We start from the raw sequence: 21,549 nt of genomic DNA, 5'->3' as shown, positions 1-21,549 counted from the left end.
TGATTCAGTTGTTCTGCTGCAGTGATAACTACTCCACTCTTTTGGATTGCTCCATAAAATTATCACATAGCAGGGCCATATTTCTGGAAGTCCTGCCATAAGCAATTAGTTATTACACTCTTCATTTCCACGAACCTTGTTCTAATAGTGATTAGGGACACAGCATCCTCCTCTCTTGTATGTGACAAAGCTTGAAAATAGCATCGCTAGTACCTTAATGAGACCCATTTCCATTTTTATACAGTTTTCTGAGATCTACTTTCAAAATTCTTGTTTTCCCCTATTCTTTCCATCCTGTTACAACACAGTTTAGGTTTCCAGATCTAAGTACCCAGAGTTACATCACAGATTTTATTTTCTTTGCATCAGGAACTAACAACAAACTTTAGAAAGCACTACATATATTCGTCAATCTGCCTTAAGAATAGTATGTTTCTTAAATTTAGTCTTATTTTTCACACTAAATTACTTAAAACTTGCCTGTACAACGGGCCAGGTCATTCAGCATTTTTAAATAAATTCATTTCAGTACCACAGTAAGAGTCATTCAGTCACAGAGGCTAATCCCTCTGTGGTTTCTGAAAGGTTTCTTCTCCCTTCAAGAGAAGAAGGTTCTGTACTTTAAACCTTTACTGAAAGAGTGATGTGAGAAACTGGTACTACAAAATGAAGATTTTCACTTTTTGGTAGCTAATTCAAATTAGTGGTTGGAATAAAATTAATAAGTGAAGCATTTCGGTTAAATTGCAGTAAATATGTGTGAAGCATCAGTTTTGTCCTGTTGGACAATGTAAGGGGCAGACATAAAAGCCACTGTTGGTAACATTCACCAAACACCACAAAAATGCCAAACCTCCTCTAAAGACAAGCCCCCTGCAAAGTCTTAATGCTCAAACATTTAAGAACACAAGGAAGTTTTCTGCAATTCGTCTTATCCATAAAAAGGAAGAAATTTCATCTGAAGTATCTTCATCCAAAGTAAACTTAAACACGAACTTGAAATTAGCAAGAGTTATCCGAAAACACTACTGCGCGCTATTTGTTGGACTTATCTAATATTCCAACGTAACTAGAATGCATTTTCTCACTTTTTAAGCTACAGACTTGGAAATAGCAGTATTGCTTGTACTCTCCCCTCAAATGAAAATAAATGGAAGGAGGTCCTTGCTGGTTCAAAGTTTAGTCCTTATTTCATCTTTTTCAACCTTACATAATCACCTCTGAAGTAATGATACAATGAACATTCTCACATTTACTTATGTACATAACTCCTGCAATTTTGACTGCCTCAAATTTGAGACAATCTTAGAGACACGTAGCTAAATGTTTATCACTTCCTTTTAGCATGAAGCATATATGGATTTAAAACACTTGCATTGTTATCGCAATGATAATTTTCTCATTACTTAAATATTTATCATTGTTAGGCCACTAATGCAACTCTATACAGTACTTTTTAAAAAGGTGACAATACATAAAATAGTTTTATAAAGCTAGCAGATGACAAACGTGACACTTATTAACAATAGAGAGTTGTAGCAAGAAATGATTTGTAGTTTATAAAATAAAATTAGCATACAGAGTTCCCTGTAATTTACTGTCTGTACGCTCACAGAAATTACTTGAAATAAAAACAGTGACTTTGCCAATTATACCTGTGTTACAATCATCACTTACTACCTTGCAAAGATGTGTACTTTGATGCCTAATTAAAAAGAAGTGACTTATCCTTTCTTGACTGACAAACTGCTGTGCAAGTGGTGGTCATCACTTTCCACTCCCAAAACTAACTGCACCTCTATGGCTGTCTAAATATAGTTCACAATGTGATAAAAAGTACAGTAACATAAATTTGGGGAATTAGAAGGTAAAATTAGAAGCCACAATTTAAATTTTATATTAGAAATAGTGATTATTTATTGTGCAGGTAGGATTTGTTTTAAATGAAGGAGTATAAATTTCTAATAACAAAACATGGCTAAAATATATGTAGAAAAAAATCTATTTTAAAACAAGCTTGTTTTCTTATTTCCAAGAGCTGCGACACAAAACCAGTACCTATCAGTAATGAGGGATTTGAGACAAGTCTTTGTTTTATTGCCATCTACTGGCAGTCCAGCAAAGTACAGATTAAAACCTGCTCTTCTCTACCTAGTCATTTATCACTCTGGATTTTGGTCTACAAACAGCAATTCAGGCCAAGAATCCCTTATTAGATGCTAAGCTAAGAAAGTACTGGTTATCAAACATGTTATATTATAAGACTGCAGATTACTGTAGGAAAAGGGAAACAGTAGTTGCACTTGGAATTTCCAAGTTAAGCCAAGGCAGCTGTAGTAAGAGGCTGGCTTCCTGGAGAAATCTTCAGATCAAAAAGTATCTTCCCATTTCAAAGACGTGACTGTTTTGTTTTGTTTAGGGGTTTGTTTGTTTCAGTTCAGAAATATCAGATACTGCTCCCAGCTTTTAAGCTTGGCCTGAAATCTTTGCCAATGTCACGATATAGCAATTTTGACCCCGTAGTTTCTTGCAAATTATTCTGACATGCATCTGAGATTTTTTAAAAAATCTATTACTGACTAGGGAACAGTGCTGGCTTTCAATGCTAGACTTGTAGAATACACATGACAGCAATGGGGAAGCAGAAGAGTGATGAAGAGTGGCCCTTCTTTGATCTTCCTTCAGAAACAGAGAAAGGCATAATCAATAAGGGTATCTATGAACTTCTGTCAGGACTTATAAAGGCATCTCTGCCTGAAGAAAGCAGCATATGGTAGGTTTTTACTTTCCTAATGCTTACATACTATGACCAAGGTAATCTACTTATACCCAATTCTGCAACTCATTATGAAATGGTTTTCCACTCAAGCTTAACCTCCTCACACATACTGTAATTCACTGTACTTTATCAATATTTAATATTCATACTTCAGACCTTTTACAAGATTTCTGAGATAAGTAAATAATTAAACTGCATTTCCATTTTATAAATGAAACAACCGAAGTATATACTAAGTGGCTTCTCTAAGTCTGCCATGCCAGTAACAGAACAAAAACCACAATTTCTGCCTGCCAGCCTCAGGCTGTAATACACACCTATTTAGAACAAAATAGAATTTACCAATAAAGCACACTTTTTTAAAAGAACATTTTTTAAAAACAAACAACAAACCTTAAACCAAAACAGAAAACCCTACTGCAGAATTTTACCTAGATGCAAAAGAGCCATACTCCACTCTAATGTCACCTTCCTTCTGACTTTCACAGCTCCAAGGCTTCGTTACTTCAAGCATCTGAACAGTATTTTATTCCTTATGAACTTGTGATGTCCCTTTCTTTCCTAAATCCTTAACTCCTTCATTCTTGTCAAGAGCTGTCCACCACACTCAGCAGGATTTAGTATTAGCCTTACAGAAACAACTTTATCAAATATCCCCATTTCCAGCAAGTTTTCAAAATTTTTGGTAGCAATTATGTCTCCGAGTGCCTCTGAACAAACATGTAACTTGTTTCAGTCTTGGGAACATGAAAGGTTAAAACACCATCATTCAGTCCTCCCCCAGTTTACACATTTTAATATAGCCCTTTGACTTTCCTTTAATGGCACTTTCAATAGTATTTGCCTGCAGGACAGTGACATTTAGCAGGCAAGAAGATACAGGTACCTGTCACTCCTCTATTTCCAAGGCTTGAAGTGACAGAAGGAAATGGCAGCAAAATTGCTTTCCTCACAAGGGGCACAGAAGGGAAGACTGACAGCACACTCCCAACTCTTTCTCCTCCCTTCTTGTCATCTCTAATGAGAAGGGTCCCAATTCCCGTACTGAGAGAAAATGCCACACAGATTCCTCCAGTATCTCCACTTAGGCATTCTTCTCTAAAAAGATGTTGGGGAAAGCAACCATTCAGAAGGGGCTTCCAGAGACAAAAAAGGAGCAACTCATGTTACTGTGAAACTGACCCAACTGTACAGAAGTCCTCTGAACAAAAAAATCTGAGGAAGTTGACAACACTGATTACTGAACTCCTTCAACTCGGTCTATGTTAGTTTATGCAGGTTTTCACTAAAGCCCAAGGAAGAAACTCCCCCAGTATTCAGGTGTATATTCTTGCCGTAGGAACAAATTAACATATTCTCTCAAGTACTCTGTTACAGTAATATCTGAAGACTATAATTGGATTACAATAACATTATATGCAATCATGGGAAGCTGAATGTTCTAACAGCAATACAAAGAGTTATTCACTCAGACCTTTTTGGGTAAAGAAGAGGAAGTTAGAAATAAAGAAGAAAATTAGTAAAAGGTATATTTTATTAGCATTTACTATGATAATAAACCATGGACAAACACAGTTGGTCCTTGGTTTAGGAAGCATAAAACTTTCAAAGGCTGTTACACAAAACAAGAGCATATCATCACCTTGAACTATGCCAAGCAAAATAAAGATGTGCAATGATGAAAAATTAGCTGTCTGTTCCTACAAAGAACAAAATTTAAAGGAAACCAAAAAGAAGGATCTTTCCTCTTCTCAAAATAGCATACGAGTACATTCCAGTACCAAAGAAAGACCTATCCTGATTAGAACTTATTGCTGGGACTAAAACAATCACTAATGCTCATACAATTCCTTTCTAAAAAGATACTGCCAGTCAAGTTTTGTAGTTCATGATGGAGATGCTGTCAAAACTTAATTTAAGACCAGAACAAATACCTAAGACTGGTAATAGTGTTATCATTTCAAGCCAGATTACTTAAAACTGAAGAGTAAAGATATCTGCATTCTCACAGCACATGCCAGTCACTACATTCTTGTTTGCTTTGTGGCATCATTATGCTTACTAATATTTTAGTGAAACACTTATATATCTTTACCGAGTAGGCAATTATGTCAATACTATTTATTCCTTGTCCCACCAGACATATATTACATCGGTATAACTGGTATAATCATGCTTTACCACTTCTGCTTTTGTTAAGTGTCCCTCGTGTGTGCAGTCAAAAACGCACAGACAGAGCTTTCCTCTCCACACAGCTGTGCGGGGTAAATACGCTACTACCTCATTTTTGCTAGGCTTTGCCTCTCTTTTATTAAATCCAGACTGTGAATTTCCTGCAGCATTTGATAGTTTTTCATTTGATATTTCCTACACCTCAAAACCCTTTCTATTATTTACTAATACTTCATTTTACATTTTGGATTAATTTACTAATGAGGATCCTTAGAAATGGTAAGCATTTCCAAATGAACAGGCAGGAAAATAAGTTTCTACTTTTTCTGTATTAAAACAGTAAGTTTGTGTTTATTTTTTTAAAAATTTGTGCCTTTCCCCCTCCATGATTTTTGATCCATGTTGACCAAAGAAGTTGGAAAGACAAGTTGAGTTCCTGTACGTTCTCAAAAAACTCGCAGTTTGGGGAGGGGGAGAGACCATTACTGTCTCCGCAAGAGAAAGACAAGGAGAATTCAACTGTTACTCTTCACATTCTCTGGTCAATCCATCAGCAGACACATCCACACACACTACAGAGCCAGTCAGCAGGGAAGTAGCTCTGCCCTGGAGAGCTCACACTCTCCCCCGAGATGCTGCAACACAGCACTCTTGGAAGTGAGAGCATAGGCAGAAAAAGAAAAGCAGGTATCAAGCAAATCAGGAGGGAAGAGAATTCAAGGAGCAAAGGGGACAAATCCAAAAGATATCAAGCTTTGCTTTCCACAGGATGCATTATTTAAATGAGGACTGCACTGTGTTTGATAGTGCTGTTCACCAGGATTGTGCTGTGGCTGACAGCAAGATAACGATGCTCAGAGAAAAAAAAACCAAATTTGACAAATGTACTTGACATTTAATGGCTCCTAGAGTAAGCCTATTACTAGAGATAGAAAAGCAGATGCAGCACATGCCCAAGGCACTATCTCTTGCAAATTAAGAGCTCTACTATTTAGTATTTATTGAATAGTTTATGTAATTATAAATCATGATTCTATGATTACAAAAATACTATCAGCTAAACTTTAATCTTTAGTCCCACAATAATCTTTCATCACTTATAGCTTATTTCTACTGATAAGTATTTATAGAAATTATTTTATAAAACATGATAAAATAATAATGCTGGCAGTAAACAGTTCTCAAAATACCTATTATTATAAGCTGGTGTAAAATATAACAAGGAGTTCACTAATAAATGTGGTCATATGCCCACTACACTATCACTTTTTAGTAACACAATTAGCTGCAACACCAAACTGCAGTTGATCAGAAACTCATATTAGAACTTTCTAATTGATTTCTGTTATATTTCTATTTTGCAGATGAAGTAGTTGCAGTACTCAACTTCTACACTAAATGAGATTTTAACTTAAAGCCAATCCAATTTTGTTACTTGCTAAGAACACAGACAAATGTACTAGACAGTACAAACTACCCCCTGAAAAAAGTGCCAGCTTTCCGTATGTTTAAGTTTTACATTAATAAGTAGTTTAAGAAAAATATCACTGTATGCCACACCACTCTTGAATGAAACAAAGGATGAATTAAAACACATTGTAATCTAATATGTATGGCATATATGCACTTTTAAAAATTATTAACTGCTGTTATTCTTCAACAGTAAAAATGTATACTTCATCACTTCTTCTATGTTGATGATATATTCTATAAAGTACTGGGAGGTTACATGTTTACAAAATAGTTGCTGTCTCGTAACATCTTTGACCCCAGTATGGATTAAAACTGCTACTACAAAAAGTAACTTGATTTACTTGATTTATAACAATTCCATTTATTCCTTAAAATGAAACAACCTAACAACCAAAGTCTCCTCAGACTAAAACTGTATGTCTCACAGGAAAATGAGAGAAAGATAAAGGTGTCCTTAAAAATAATATAGGAGGATAATTTATTCTACAGTATTAGCTACTCATAGCTACATGACATCACTAAGGGATGTCAGATTATTTGCCTTATCTGTACATTAAACTAAATCCATACTGTGATAAATCTGACCTTGGTTCTGATACATGTATCTGAATATATGGGGATAAAATACAAAACTGATGCAATATTTTTATTCTTGCCCAATATATATGAAGATAAACATGGATATTTTATCTTAAGATATATTAATGAAAAGTAGTTTAGTTTTTAGTACTACTTGTCATCCAGTTAAGGAAAAAGCATGGTGCAGGTAAAATTAGAAGTTCACCCTAGTGAAAAAGACTGCTACAGGATTACGTTAAAGTTACACTTTTAAGAAGATTCTGTTTAAGGCAGTTCTCAAAACAATCGGTGGGTATGTCAAGGTGCACCAGACCCTATCTAACAAGTCAAGTGCAGTAGGGTGAACGTTTATAGAACTGTTTTCATCTGATTCATTAGGCAGAAACATCTGTGACTGAATAAAATACAAAAACTGTACCACCAGAAATGCCACAGATGCTTCTTGTCTTTCTCAAATTCAAACAGTATTAAAAGTTAAGTGCATCCAAAGACATTAACAGTATGACTGTGAATTGTCAATTAAATATTAAATCTATTTGTATGATCTTACATAGTCCTCTGTCTTTCCAAGGCCTCTGCAACAATACAACCCATTCCATAGAAGGCAGGAACTCACAAGACTGGGTTTTCAGAGAGGTATTAAAATATTTCATTTTAATTTGTCTTCAGTTTAAATATCAATGCAGCTATTAGAATTATAAATACGATAAAGTATAAAATCAAAGCAAAGATATATGATAAGATCTATTTACTGAATAGTAAAGTCAAGTGCTCACGCATAATTCATATATTCCAGTGGGCTTACCTACAGGCCTAAGTGGTCCCTATAAAGCTAATCACAATTTACAGGATCCTAGAAATACACTGTATAATGCATTATACGCACATGAAAACTCGATTCCTCAATTATACTTTAATCTAGAATTCAGAGTGAAGTGTTAAACAAAAATTTTCCCTCGTGCAACCTAATACCTGCCAAACTTCGCAAATCTCCAAAGAGAGTAAGCAGAGAGGGGAAAAAAGGGCAATAACGAAACACTGGGCAAAGGGGAAAATGTACTGAGAAAAAAATATTGTATAAGATAGAAAATTAAGCTACTGCAGTGTAAGAAAGAATTAAACTATAAAAAGATACAGCAAAGAGATATGGGAAACTCCTGAGGAAAGACATATGCAAACCACTAAGACAGAATATAGAATTAAGCAATGTAAAAGGATTTAAATCAACAAGTTCAGTTTTGATTAAAATATCTCAAGAGAAAATGCAAAGGTTTCTGAGCTAGAACATATAAGCAAATTTCTCAAATACGCATCAAACCATATTTTTCTGAGAGGCATGATAATACATAAAAATTCAAATTGTGTGTGTAGTAGCAGAAAAAATAACATTAACAATACAATTATACAACCCCCTAGATCAGTCTGTTATTATCTTCATGAATGTCTATGCTGCAATAAAATTTCCATTTAGAGATCTCAGATTTGTCTTTGTAGGAGGGATTGATTTTATTAAAGAGGTTGTGGAACATCCATAACTTCATGGACTAATATTCCATAATTTGCTTTCCGTGATGATTATTTTTCCTATTATATCATCCAGTTTTCCCAAAAATATTAATATTAGAATGTTGTTGAAACATGACAACATTCAAAAGGCAATAAAACTCATATAAAAATACCACAATATACATTTAGTTGTATTTCTTATAGCAAGTCTTATGAACAGCTGTTGAAGGTTTCGGTATATTCATATTTTATCGATGTTACAATCATTTCTTGGAGAGTGAAAATCACTTGTATGAATGAGCATGTCATCAAGCTATGCAATATAACAAGAAATAATGAAAGTTTACAGACATATCAAATTGCTTCTACAACACAGATGAATACAGCTTTTTTTCCGCTGTGGAACATCCAAAGAATGTTATTACTTCCTTCTTGCAGAAATCTGCCTCCTCAACCTAGCCATGATGCTAACGTCTCTCTGAATTTGCTTTTAAAAGAGAATAGAAATATAAACCAGAGAAAAAAATAATCCATAAAGACAAGTATAATCACGAATTGTTGAAGGACAGAAAAACAAAGCTGTGTACCACTTGAAGATCTGACAAACAGAAGACTAGCACACTTTGCTTAGCCAGAAATATCACAGGCAAAGCAAACAGCCTTCACCTGACAGCATGGGAACCCTGGAATTCTTTGCATCTAACTAATCAGGGAAAATAGTCCTGCTAAAACCTTTTTTTTTTTTTAACCTTAACATTTTAGAAAATAAGCGCCAAATGAGATTAAACAAGGGTATAATTAAGACACTATTTATGAACTGCAACTGGTGAATTAGGAGTATCCTCTAATCAACTTTGGTATTTTTAAAATTTGAAAAAAGGATGTAGTACCCTGTATTTGATTAACTCTTGAACTACAAAGTCACAGATTAAGGACAACTGCATTCAAATATCAAACTACAGACTTAAGCTCTTTAGAAGGATCCTATTACCATGAGGAACCATCAGAATACTAGATTTATTTTCTTGCAAATACAAACAACAACAGACTGCCCATAATTTTCCAATTATATCAACATTTCTTTAAAGGGAAAAAAAAATTCCAGCTAACACTACCTTCAGTAGCATGCTTCCCTTCTGAAAAGCAGAATTTTTTCTTTCTTGATCCAGAAGAGAATTCTAGCTTTGACTTTTGTTGCCACCAAAGATCAGTAAAATATAAGACCAGATAAATATCAGCAATTTCTCTTGGAATTCTGCATTCAGGAGCAAACTAGCAGCAAACTAGTAAGTCCTAGTTGCAATTTCAAAAGCTCCCCAACAAGCTCTTACAAACAGGCTGGCAATCTGAACAACTAGTCATATCTTCAGAGCAACCGTGTATATTCAAAAGCTAACACTAGGGCACGTTCCTGAAATTTTTTTAGGAACAATTTAGATCTGTGTTTAATTGTAAGAATAGAAAGAATATTTTTACAGCATTTACATTCAAGTTCAGATTTTGATTTTTAAAAACTGCTTTTCAGACGTTTCATTTGAAAGTAAAAATTGAGGCTACATCTAAAAATCTGATATGACCTTTATAATTCTTTTTCTAATAAATACCAAAAAAAACCCCACACATTATTCATGTATCTTTGTACTAACATAAGCAGTAAAGTCATCCTACATACAGATACAAGAACATCCAAAAATGGTCAAAAAACAGTCCATTTTTCCCATTTATAATTTAGGAACCAGAAGTCTCTCTATCTACCAGGAAAAGTGTCGATACACTTTGGGTTGATTGCTGAAACTGTAGGTATTTGATCATTATTTTGAAATCATAGCTTGTCTGAACCATGCTCTAATTCACAATTTTCTCTGATTAAAATAATTTATTCATATCCAAAACTGAACAAAATTTCATTATAAAAGTAATGCAACTCTAATACCAAAAAACTCAAATTTCTATTTGATTAAACAATCATCCGTGTCTTGTGCCTCATATTCACAATAATTGTGCTGTGATTATTTACAGAAACTACTAGCAGTGGTTTAACTCTTCATATGAAGCAAACTGAGGTTCATCTGCACGTGGCCTTTCAGTACTCACAACAAAATGCAGAACATCTACTGAACAGCAAAACACAGAAGTCAAAACAGCCTTACAAAGACTGTGTAATAAAAACTGTGGCCTAATTTATCATTTGAAGACAAATTTTATCCACATAAACTTTCTTCACTGAGAAAATTGCCCTTTTGTTTCAAGAATCTCTTTCACAGTTACCACAAATGTATGATTACCACAGTTCTACGTTCAGACATTCAGATGATAAATATAAAACCAAGTTAGTGCTCTTTTCTAATAATAATTAGAACATGTATATATTTACATTTAATGAATATCAACAGCAATGTAGACATAATTTACTCTGGATAAAGTTATCAAATCACTGCATTTGATCAATTTATCTTCCTTAACACAACAATGATCTTTCCCATGACACTCTGAAAATAGGCATCTAACCTTAAATTCTACATACAACAGAATGATAATTTCATAAGCTGTATGTGCTGTGCCTGCTGGATACACTGATAAATAACTGATCTTTACTTAAGGGTTATAATTCCTTTGGTTTTGTTTCCAGACATTTTTTTTTTAGAGCAAAGAGATAACAGATGTGCTAAAAAAAAAAAAATCCAAACAAAAAAAACCCACAACAATTTCTATCTAAAGAATTCATAATGCTACAAGCGTATAAACCACATTGCTGTACCATACTGCATATTAAATAGAGTTTAATTTTGCTTGGGGTAGAAACAAGTAAGAAAAATGAAGACTGAAGAGTATGAAAATTGTAAAGCACTTAAAATTTTTGTGAAAGTACTTTAAATACGTATTAATTTATATTTTTTGGTAAGAAACAAAAGCAGAATTCATGGTTACCATAGTTACACATACTCTTTGTTGTGTTTCAATGCCACATGATCTGATTCAAAGTAATACACATCAGGCTCTTCCTCATCATCCTCTGCAGTGTGGATGTTCGCACTCTCTTTGGCAGACGGTACAAATCCAGCAACAAGCCTAGCCTCAGAAAGGGGCTTTCTTAGTCCATCACTCCCATGATCTCCTGTATTACAATTTCTCTCTTTTTCATTCTGTTTAATTTCTTCAGGCTTTTTGGGAGATCCATTGATATTATTAATACCTACAGGTGCATTATTTTCAGTGGGACTAAGATTATTTTCCTCAACCTGTCCGTTTTCTCTACAAGGAGAGTCATTTTTAGTAGGGCTGCTTCTGGCAGGGGCAGCCCTTCGTGGTGAAGTTCTCAATGTATATCTGTGTTCTTGAAGTTCCAACATAGATGTCATTTGAGCTGAAACAGAGTCCAGCACTGAAGAATGTGGTTCAGGTTCACCTGAGATTGATGCACTGTCATGATGAGTTTTCGGGTTGCTATTGGTGTTTTCAGCACACTGTTCCTTAGAGGCACTACTATCTCCTACCACATCTACCTCCTCCTCCGAATCCCTTAACAAAGATGACTGGATTTCAGAAAAGGACCCTGTAGCTGGCTCATCTGCCTGATTAGCACGCTCCTCAGGCAAGCAGTCACTTATTATTTTGTGGTCCTCTAACTTTACCTGTTCTTGGGAGTTTGTGCAAGGCACATAATGGTCTACAACACTGTCCTCCTTGCTGCTATTAAGCAACAACGATGAATGGGCAAATGAGTTTCCATTTTCTGCTACTGTTTTGTCCTTGGGCATACAGGAACCAGCACTGTTTTGCTTTGTGTTCCCATCAAGCTGACAGTCATCACAGTTAAGAGAATTTGAGTCTCTCTCACCAACTCCATTGACAGTCTGATAGCCTGAAATCTCATCAACTATTGCAGAATTATTAAATCCTTCTGTACACACATTCACCTTTTTAACTTCCCTTTTGTCACAATCATCCAATATAAGACATCGACAAGCTCGCTTAGTCCCTGTGGAGACTGCATCATTGTCCGACACTAAGCTATTATGCTCCAATGACTCCTTCTCTGTTTTAGCAGGCAAGTCTTCTTCTGAATTGTTGGGTGCCTCTGAACGCAGACAGCGCTTAATTCTTTTCAAAACTGGTGAAACAGGTTCTGCTTGTTTTTTTTCACAATTTTCCACAGTTTGTTTATCAACATTATCTTTTTCTGAAGTAGACAGCCCTCTCTTTCTAGGGCTCACCCATGATTCCCGAGCACTCTGTTGTTTTAAATCAGTAGTTCTCCCACCGTTACTTCCCTTCTGAGTTTGCACAGACTCTGGCCTCTTCTTTGGTGACCTCGATCGTATTTGAGGATGGGGTGAAACTTCCTCTGGATGAGCAATACTACGGTTTCTTAATGTTCTACCACAAAAGTTTTCATCCAAACCATTTAAACCCACTGTAGATCTTGTAACACGAGTAGATCGAGAAGCAGCCATACTACGGCAAGTCCCTAAAGTATGTTCATCATGATCCACTCATTGGGAAACCTTCAAAAAAATGTAAACAAAACAGTCAAAAAATAACTTAAAATACACCTACAGACATAGCAAATCTGAAGAATATATTGTCACAAATGTATGTAATGTAAAACTGAATATGCCTATGCAATGTATTAATACCACTTCTTTCTGTGCCGATACATCAGGACATTAAAAAAGTTTTCCACCTAAGCTACAAAGTAGCTGACTTGGTATTTGTGGATGTTCTGACTTTAGTTTTTGTGTGTGAATGTTGTTCATATTTATGCCCTATGTAAGGCTGGAATTTAGTCTCCAGTTAATAAGTACACTATTTTTGTGTATTGTACATATGACAAAATGTATTGGTATTATTTGTCTGGTCAACTAAGAGGTACCAAATCACATTCTTAATACTCCACAGTTTCCAATTACATGGCGTCACATACTAAGAAGGAAACCATTAAAATCGTATTTGTTTGCTCATTTGTTGCTTAAAACAAAACCAAATCACCCATAAATAACAAAACACAACTGCAATTTTAATTTAATGGGGCATTAGAAAAAAAAAATCACACTAGTAAAAAATAATTACAGTCTTTAATAGTAAAAATGAACTTAAACAAAATGCCTGATTAGAATCATAAAATCATTGAAGTTGGAAGGGACGTTGGGAGGCAATCTAGTCCAACCTTCTGCTCAAAAGAACATCAAGACTAAATTCTGATTTAGCTACACAGGACATTATCCAGCTGGGTCTTGAAAACCGCCAAGTACAGATATTCCACAACTTCTCTGGGCAACTTGTTCCAGTGTTTAATTGTCCTTACAGTGAAAATATTTTTTCTTATAACCAGGTTGGGCCTTCCCCTATTTTTGCATCATTCATGTCAACAAAAAGCCTAGCTCTATTTTCTCAGTAATCTCCTCTGAGCTACTAGAAGGCTGTTTCCCAAGCCTTCTTCATTTTTAAACTTTTCATGCAGTTGGTGAGATGAATCATTACCTACATCAGATTTAAGCAAATTCAGACTCAAAGCTGAGCTTAAAACATCCAGTTTGAGAGTGTCTGTATTTCAGATTTCAGGGTGAAAAGTAGGAGTACTCAACTTGGCCAATCTCAAAATAACATTTTTAATAGAAAACAGTTCAGTCTTATCCTTCTCTTAATTTCATCTTTAAAAATTCAACATGTCAAACAGCTTATCACCACAAACCTCTTATAATATCCATGATGATAATAATAACAATAAAAAAATAATAATTTGTACATAATGCCATACCTTCCCTTTTCCATCTACCCAAATTCCTGTTCAACTGATATATGATGTGAAAATTTAAAATTTTAAATATGGAATCACACCTTTTACATGCTATTTAGAAAGGCTGAAAATGACAATTGGAGGAAAATTGTTTCAACAAGTGTTTTTCACCTTCAGCAAAGGTGAGGGAAAACAAAAAGAGCATAAATTCTCACAAATCTACTGTTTAGGTGTCAGATGGTCCTAGAGCAGAAAAAAGAGAACAGGACAAGACCAGTACATCTCTTAAGCAATACAATTCTGTTTGACAATTAACCGTAACTACTATATTGTCTGTTTAGGTAGTCATAATGCAAGTAGTATTTCTTAAAAGTAATGTATCCTAAAAGTACTGCTTGGTATAGCTCTAGATACAACTGTATAACACAGCACATCATTCTGTGTAACAAAGAAAAGGCAATTACAACGTGGAAGTTTAAAATGTTCTCAAAACTGCGTTGTATATATTTGTGCTGCTACAACCCTCTTCCTTGTTGGCTATTCCCGCTGCCTTACATGATGCCTGGAAAGGTGCATTGTTTGTATTCCTGGAGGTACAGGTAAAGAACTGCTATCATAGTAACTTCCATTCTGTCCATTCAAAAGTAAGGATGCAAGACAAAGTGTGAGATGTCCAATGAACTCTATCTTAAGAGAAAATATAGATAACAAACAGCAAATGGGCAAAACATCAGTAGTTAAGAGAAAAAAACCCATGTATCTATGTGTGGTCCCTAATGGTTGTTTTTACCTATTTTCCACATGGATAAACTTGCCTGTATATTCTCCCCTTTTACACACAAGCTCAATACCTTCTGAAGAGTGATGTAATTTGGGGTTGAACCCAAACATGAAAAACAAGGTCATTTAGATGCTGCATTTCACCTTGGCTGCTCTAATTAAGGCTAGCACACATTAAGGATGAGTAACTGACAATAAAATAAACTAAACCAAATTCCAATGTACAATTTGGTGAGTAACTACTGCTGAACTCGACAGACATTAGAAATAATATGCAAGACAGAAATCTTCACTGATTTGCTAGTATGTTATTTTCTAATGAAATACACCTTGCATAACAAGTTAAGACATTATTTACATAGTACAAAATGCAAAAAACTTACCATTGCAAAAATAGAAGAAATATAAACTTCTGACATTTCATACAGCACACTCACTGCGCCAATCCAATAATATCAATAACCATTGCTGACATCCATGATGTAATCCAAATGCCTTTTTACTAGTTTATGCCATCACATCAAGAAAATTTTGAAAACTGTTGAGAAAAAGACAAAGGCATCAATAAAAAATTTAAATTACTTAATGAAAAATTAAGAATGCAACAGGACAAATAAAGAGTAACAGCTTTTTTTAAGAAGCAATTACCCGTTTTACAAGTGTTCTACATAAAGAACACTGTGCTATAAAGTAATTAATAATGTGAAATGATAATTGAGGTTTGAAATGTAGAATGTCTGTCTTGGTTATTTTTAAGTGATTCACTGTATCCCACTAAAGACGTGCAAGCAAATTAATTCACAACAGAGAGTCATGTGTTAGGGTGTTCAAACCTCAGAAGATATTTGAAGAGACACAAGAAAACAAGTAGTGAAAGACATTACTGCAACTAATGAATTATGAAATGCATTGTCAAATATATTTTATAATTAGATACACAATGAAACACAATTATTTCTGCTATTTAATTTTAATCAACTTGAGCAGAACTCAAAATTTACATTGTCTCTAAATCCCAGAATAACCTTTATCTACACAGGAAGAGTGAAATACTTTCCAGAGTTCACATTAAACCTATTATTCACTCAAGGAAAACAACATATACTACCTTGTTTATAGTGGAAGTGAACCTATTTTGATAGTAAAAGATAGCAATAAATCTATGGATCCAAAAGCCACACAATGCTTTCAGTTGTCTCCAGAGTTCGGGCATCAGTCCCAATGCCCAACAGTTATTACTTGAAAAAACATACCAGGAATCACATTTAATTTCAGAACATCTAGTACTATGGAGGCACCATAAACCACTATAGAATAGTGATTACTGAATTTTTTTTTCATATTCTCTTAACTTCATAGAAGTTAACTTATTTTCATACTGACAACTCATATACTTCATGATGTGAAACACAAGCTGACAGGTTTCTCCACATTTTTCTTTCTACACAGTTATTATATTTAGATTACGTATGTCCAAGGTCTTTGGAAATTGTCTTCTTTACTTTCAGTCTACTTATGATTTCACACTACTAAGAGAGAAAATTAACTCCCCCTTCAGTTGACAATTCAAAACATAAACTGAACCAAGTAAGAGCAGAAGAGATTAATTATGTCTAGTTACAGACAAATTAAATAATGAAATATATTTAATGAAGTATCATAAATTCTATTAGATGGATAACTAATCACATTAGATTTCAATTATTCAGTGGAACTTCTTAATTTAACAAACAGCAGAGAACTGTCATAATAAAAGACAAAGAAAGAATGGAAAATCAAGATGGCAAGGAAAAACACTTGAAAATGCAAGAGATATATAACTGAAAGGAACGAGCAAAAATGAACAGTTGCTACTTAGTTGTACCAGGAATGGAACCAGAAACAGTGAGAGATTAACTCCATAAAGAGCTCTGATATCAAGAGAATTCAGCCTGTGTCCCCTCGTCTCCCCTGCCATCAAGTTTCTTCTGTTTTTAATATTCTGGTAGACTCTCAGTTACTTAAATCTATATTGTTGCCTTTCCTACACACCCCTTTAACTGACAGGAAAGACACATATGTAGACACCAGAAGTCAACAGAGACTTTGACAGATTATTGCAAAAACCAAACAACATATCCCAACAAAAATCCCACAGCTCTGTAACTTTGCTAAAATATAAAATATAGAAAAAAGTCTGAAACAAAATATACCCGTGAGTTAATCAGGAGGCCTAATCTCGAATGTTTTAATTACTTTACCAGTCCAGTAGAGAACATTCACGTAAATTGCTTCAGGAATGGCTGAAATAGTACGTCAGTCTTTCCTCAGATTTGTACACACTATCTCCCCCAATTTTCTTTCCCCCAAAACAACCCTATCTTACTCCCAGCAGGAAAGATACAACTCCTACTGTGCCTACGTTGCCTTTGGGGAGAGAAGAGCATTTTAGAAACAGCAAAAACAACGTGCAAATATCAGAAAAGGAGAAACCAATGCAGGGGAAAAAAGGTTTTACCTAATCAGGATTTTTTGTTTAGTAGCAGTTTCAGGGAGGGGGGGAGAAATAATTATTGCTTGAAAATGAGAAAATAACATTCACAAGAGCTTCCTAAGTGAATAATTAAATACCTTCTCCCAGAAGTTTCCTTGGAAAAGTTGTCTTGAAAAGAAATTATTATTTCTTTACATTTCATAACCAGTTAAAATTACTTTTTTTCACCTAGAACAACCACATCTTCCATGGCAGAAAAATTCAATGGAAGAGTAATTAATGTTTTGGACACCACTCATTTTAGAAGATATTTATGAGCTGAAATAAGGAGTGCAAGGGAAACTAACTATGCTTTTAGGTCTAATCCATTCTTCAGGGAACCACATCAACATTTAAGCAGTAGAATATTGCAATAAAGACTCAAAGTCTAAAGAGGAAAAATCAGCTAAGAAACAACATAGCCTGGTTTGCAAAGCCCACTAAATTGAAGATGTTACAAGTGACATTAGAATGTAATGAAGAGAGATAAAGCCTTGAAGTAAAAAAGGGACTCTGAATTTGTCTCTTGTGGGGAAGGACCTGTGTAAGAAATCAGCGAGCGAGTGCTGATGCTGAAACCTTAGAGGGAATGGTCATACATTAATCAGTATGGAACTTCTTCAGAGTGAGACTGAAGTTTGACTGCTTACAGAAATTGTCAATACAACTTACATACAACCAAGAATTTGATGACAGCATAGGATGGAGTTTCAGGGTATGTATTTTAGCATTTGAGAATCCTTAAAAGTGTTACGTAGCTTCAGGTGGACTCTGCTGGTACACACCGTAGTCCTATAATTATGCTACCATTTTTATTTAATTTAACCAGAAACCTATTTAGCAAAGCTAGTGAATGTTGAACTGTGTGTGTAAAAACCTCTAGCAGCAGAAGAAATAAATTTGCACAAAGATGGAAACCAATCGTTAAAGACAGCAGAATGAGGAAACTCCTTCCTAAATATGCAGAATAACCAATTTCTTCACTGGGTTAAGCCAGTACTGGATATCTGGAAATTAAGTACAAGTTGACTGTTTAAAGGAACCCCAAGAATTAAGAAACGTACACAGTTGAAAATACATTCAATGTGGCCCTAGGCTAGAAAAGAAATAGTAAAGCAAAGCAAGTCAATATATGAACACACTGGGTGTATCAGCATACAGGGCCTGAGAGCAGCAAAGCAGTGGAAGCCTCTGCTGTAATTGTGTGCTGGTGCTTTTTATATATATGGTACTTACGATGGATATATGAGCACTCCATACGGCATGAAACAAACAAAAAAAGCAGGGAAGCGGGCACGGGAGAAGGGACTCTTGGAGCATGAGAAAGTCTCCAATAGTTATTTAATGTCACTGTTTTATGAAAATTGACAATAGCTACAGACTTCCACAACAGCTCAACCCTAGAAAACAGAATAGTTTTTTCCTCTCATCTAGAGTATAACGAATCATCATTTTATATGAAGAGAAATAATCTGTTCTCTTCCTGTTCTTCCGAGTCTCATCTAACAATCAGTTTCCATTTGTGCTCATACTGCACAGTGATAAAGATTACAACTTTTTCCAGCATCCATATATTGCAACTGTGAATACCTGACAGCAGTAGCACTCTCTAGTCCCACACTGCAGTAAATCACAAAATTACTTCAGAAATACTGTCTGTTATTGGTGTAGTTACCATTTACAAGAGCAAATGTGACACATATGTAATTGCCCTCTCCCGTTTCATTTTCATTCTGCTCTGGATCTGTGGGACCTTACCTGCCTCTGGCTGAAAGGAATACTGCTGAATGTTTTATTTCAGTCATAAGACTCTTTGATCATACTTATTTCTGTCATCAGAACTTGGGAGTCCATTGTATTTTATTCTTTTTAAGTCTGTGTCAGATTTTACATTATCTTTTTCAGATTGTAACACTTCAGAAGAAAAATCACTTTTACACACATCTTTCTAATACCAAAAAGCAGACATTTTCTGGGAAAGAAAACAAATAGAAACAAATCTGTATCAATGACCATTAGATGGTGTGATTTCAGAGTATAACACTGCATAATTCAGCTAGACACAAGGTACACTTGTTCTGTATCTCAGCCCAAACTACTTCTTTAATTTTGAAATCCTGCTTTCATTTTTGAAGTCACTGACCTAACGATTTTCTAGACTATTACAATGCACTTAATATAACTCTATTAAAAAACTGTGACTTTTACATAAGAATATAGCAAAGTCTGCCACATTTCTGAACCTATAAATGTTGTCTATTTCTTACAGAATCTCTCAGAAACCACTCTGAACCACTGGCCACTATTCACATTTTAGGAAACATCAGTCCACTAGGAACTAACTTGCTACTGGTCTACTGATGGCCAAAACTGGCTTTTCTCAATCATCTTTCTAAATTCTACCTCTCACAAGACTCAATCAGAGTTGACAAAACTTGAGTTTGACCTTACCCTGGCTCTGTAACTCAGTTTTCTACACTAAAGTGGTTTAACAAAAAAAAAGCGTAACATTTATCATGAATCTCCTGTTTGTCATTACCTTCTGAGCATGTCATAAATTTTTAACCAATTATCATATCCATACACTAACCATGTGTGCATGCAATCTTTAAGCATTAGCAGGACCCTGTATATGCTTCATTCTCTGGTCCTTGCAGGGGGCAGGGAGTGGTGATCTTGAATAAGCTTTTGTGTTCTGATTGCCAAGAGACATCCTGATCATTACACCTTTATCTTTCTCCTTATCAGCTATACACATTATTTCAGCAACACAGAAAAAAACAATTAGACTTTACACATTTTAAGCATGCATAGTACTTCCTAAGTGTGTATCTCAAAAGAAAAGAATATTCACAGATGACTCAAACTAACAAATAAAACCAGTGTATTTCTGTGGTATAAAATAGCAATTCTTAAATTCTCTCCAGAGCAGTAGTATATTATTTAAAACAGTACATATTTTAAAACGGAAAGGTTATTGTATAAAATGAAGACTGCAGAAGCTATTTCTGTAAACACAATCTAATCCCATACGGAGGTACTGGCCCAAGACAAAAAATTATAATCTTTGAACAGAAGAGAACCTGCACAGGCATCAGATTATGAGGACTGTGCTTTATCTCCACATATAAAACATATAACTTCCTAGCAAAGTGGTTATTACAAAATTAGAGATGAATTCCATTTAACAAATCATATTCACTGGTCTATCACATCTAGAGTATGCCAGCATCTCTTCCCACACAGACTGAGTTTAGCATAACTACATTAGAAAGAAATTAGTTTTCTGGAGAAGTCACTATATTTTTCTGACTTTATATTGCATCAAAATAACCAATACTTTTGAATGACAGAAATAACCTCTACCAAAAGACATTACAGAGATCTTACTTGAAATAATATATAACAATAAGCAACTTAAAGCTATAATGAAAGTTTAAACACAACAGAAGTAAAAATAAATAAATGTTACAAGACTCCATGGTCTGGAATTACTCTGAGATTTCAGCCATCTCTGAAACAATAAGTCTGTATTACATACAGTCAAAATACAGTTTGTCAGAATGGGACTACTTATATTTACTTTATCTTACATATATAAGGATAGCAAGATGAAATAAAGAAACTAAAGAAAAAAGAAAAACTGAGAATAGTAGAAAAAATTATCAACAGTTTTAAAAAATTATACCACTCCAAACTCGCATGGACACACTTCACCAAAAACTAAAACTGCAAAGAACTGGAACAGATAGTTCAATATGCTCATTTGCTTCCTTAAAATAGATGGGTCTGTCAGGCCAGACAAACCTATTCTTACCTAAGAGGAAAAAAAAGAAACTTTAGAAAAAATCTTCTTATGGAAAAAATTGTTTCTAGTTCTTTCTCAGAGGAAAAAAAAAAAAAAAAGTCATGGATGAGTAAGTAAACAAGCTGAATCTGGTACTTCAGTTGGGGAAAACAAACAAAAGCTTAACCTTCTCCTTTCCATCACTGCCTTACACTGACCCCTCT

At 34.7% G+C, this 21,549-nt stretch overlaps 1 protein-coding gene across 1 annotated transcript in view; it reads right to left on the bottom strand.

Annotated features, from left to right (window-relative positions):
* Nucleotides 1-12,963, bottom strand: part of ZZZ3 (zinc finger, ZZ-type containing 3) — a 33,710-nt gene extending 20,747 nt beyond the window's left edge. Inside the window, exon 1 of the mRNA XM_010082118.1 lies at nt 11,453-12,963. Within this exon, the coding sequence (XP_010080420.1) occupies nt 11,453-12,963 (1,511 nt within the window). The remainder of the gene's footprint in view (nt 1-11,452) is intronic.
* Nucleotides 12,964-21,549: the final 8,586 nt, after the last annotated feature.

The sequence above is a fragment of the Pterocles gutturalis genome, unplaced genomic scaffold, assembly GCF_000699245.1.
Source record: "Pterocles gutturalis isolate BGI_N339 unplaced genomic scaffold, ASM69924v1 scaffold14449, whole genome shotgun sequence".
Lineage (NCBI taxonomy): Eukaryota > Metazoa > Chordata > Aves > Pterocliformes > Pteroclidae > Pterocles > Pterocles gutturalis.
The sequence above is the reverse complement of the archived record's forward strand: the minus strand, read 5'-3'. Positions and strand labels throughout refer to the sequence as shown.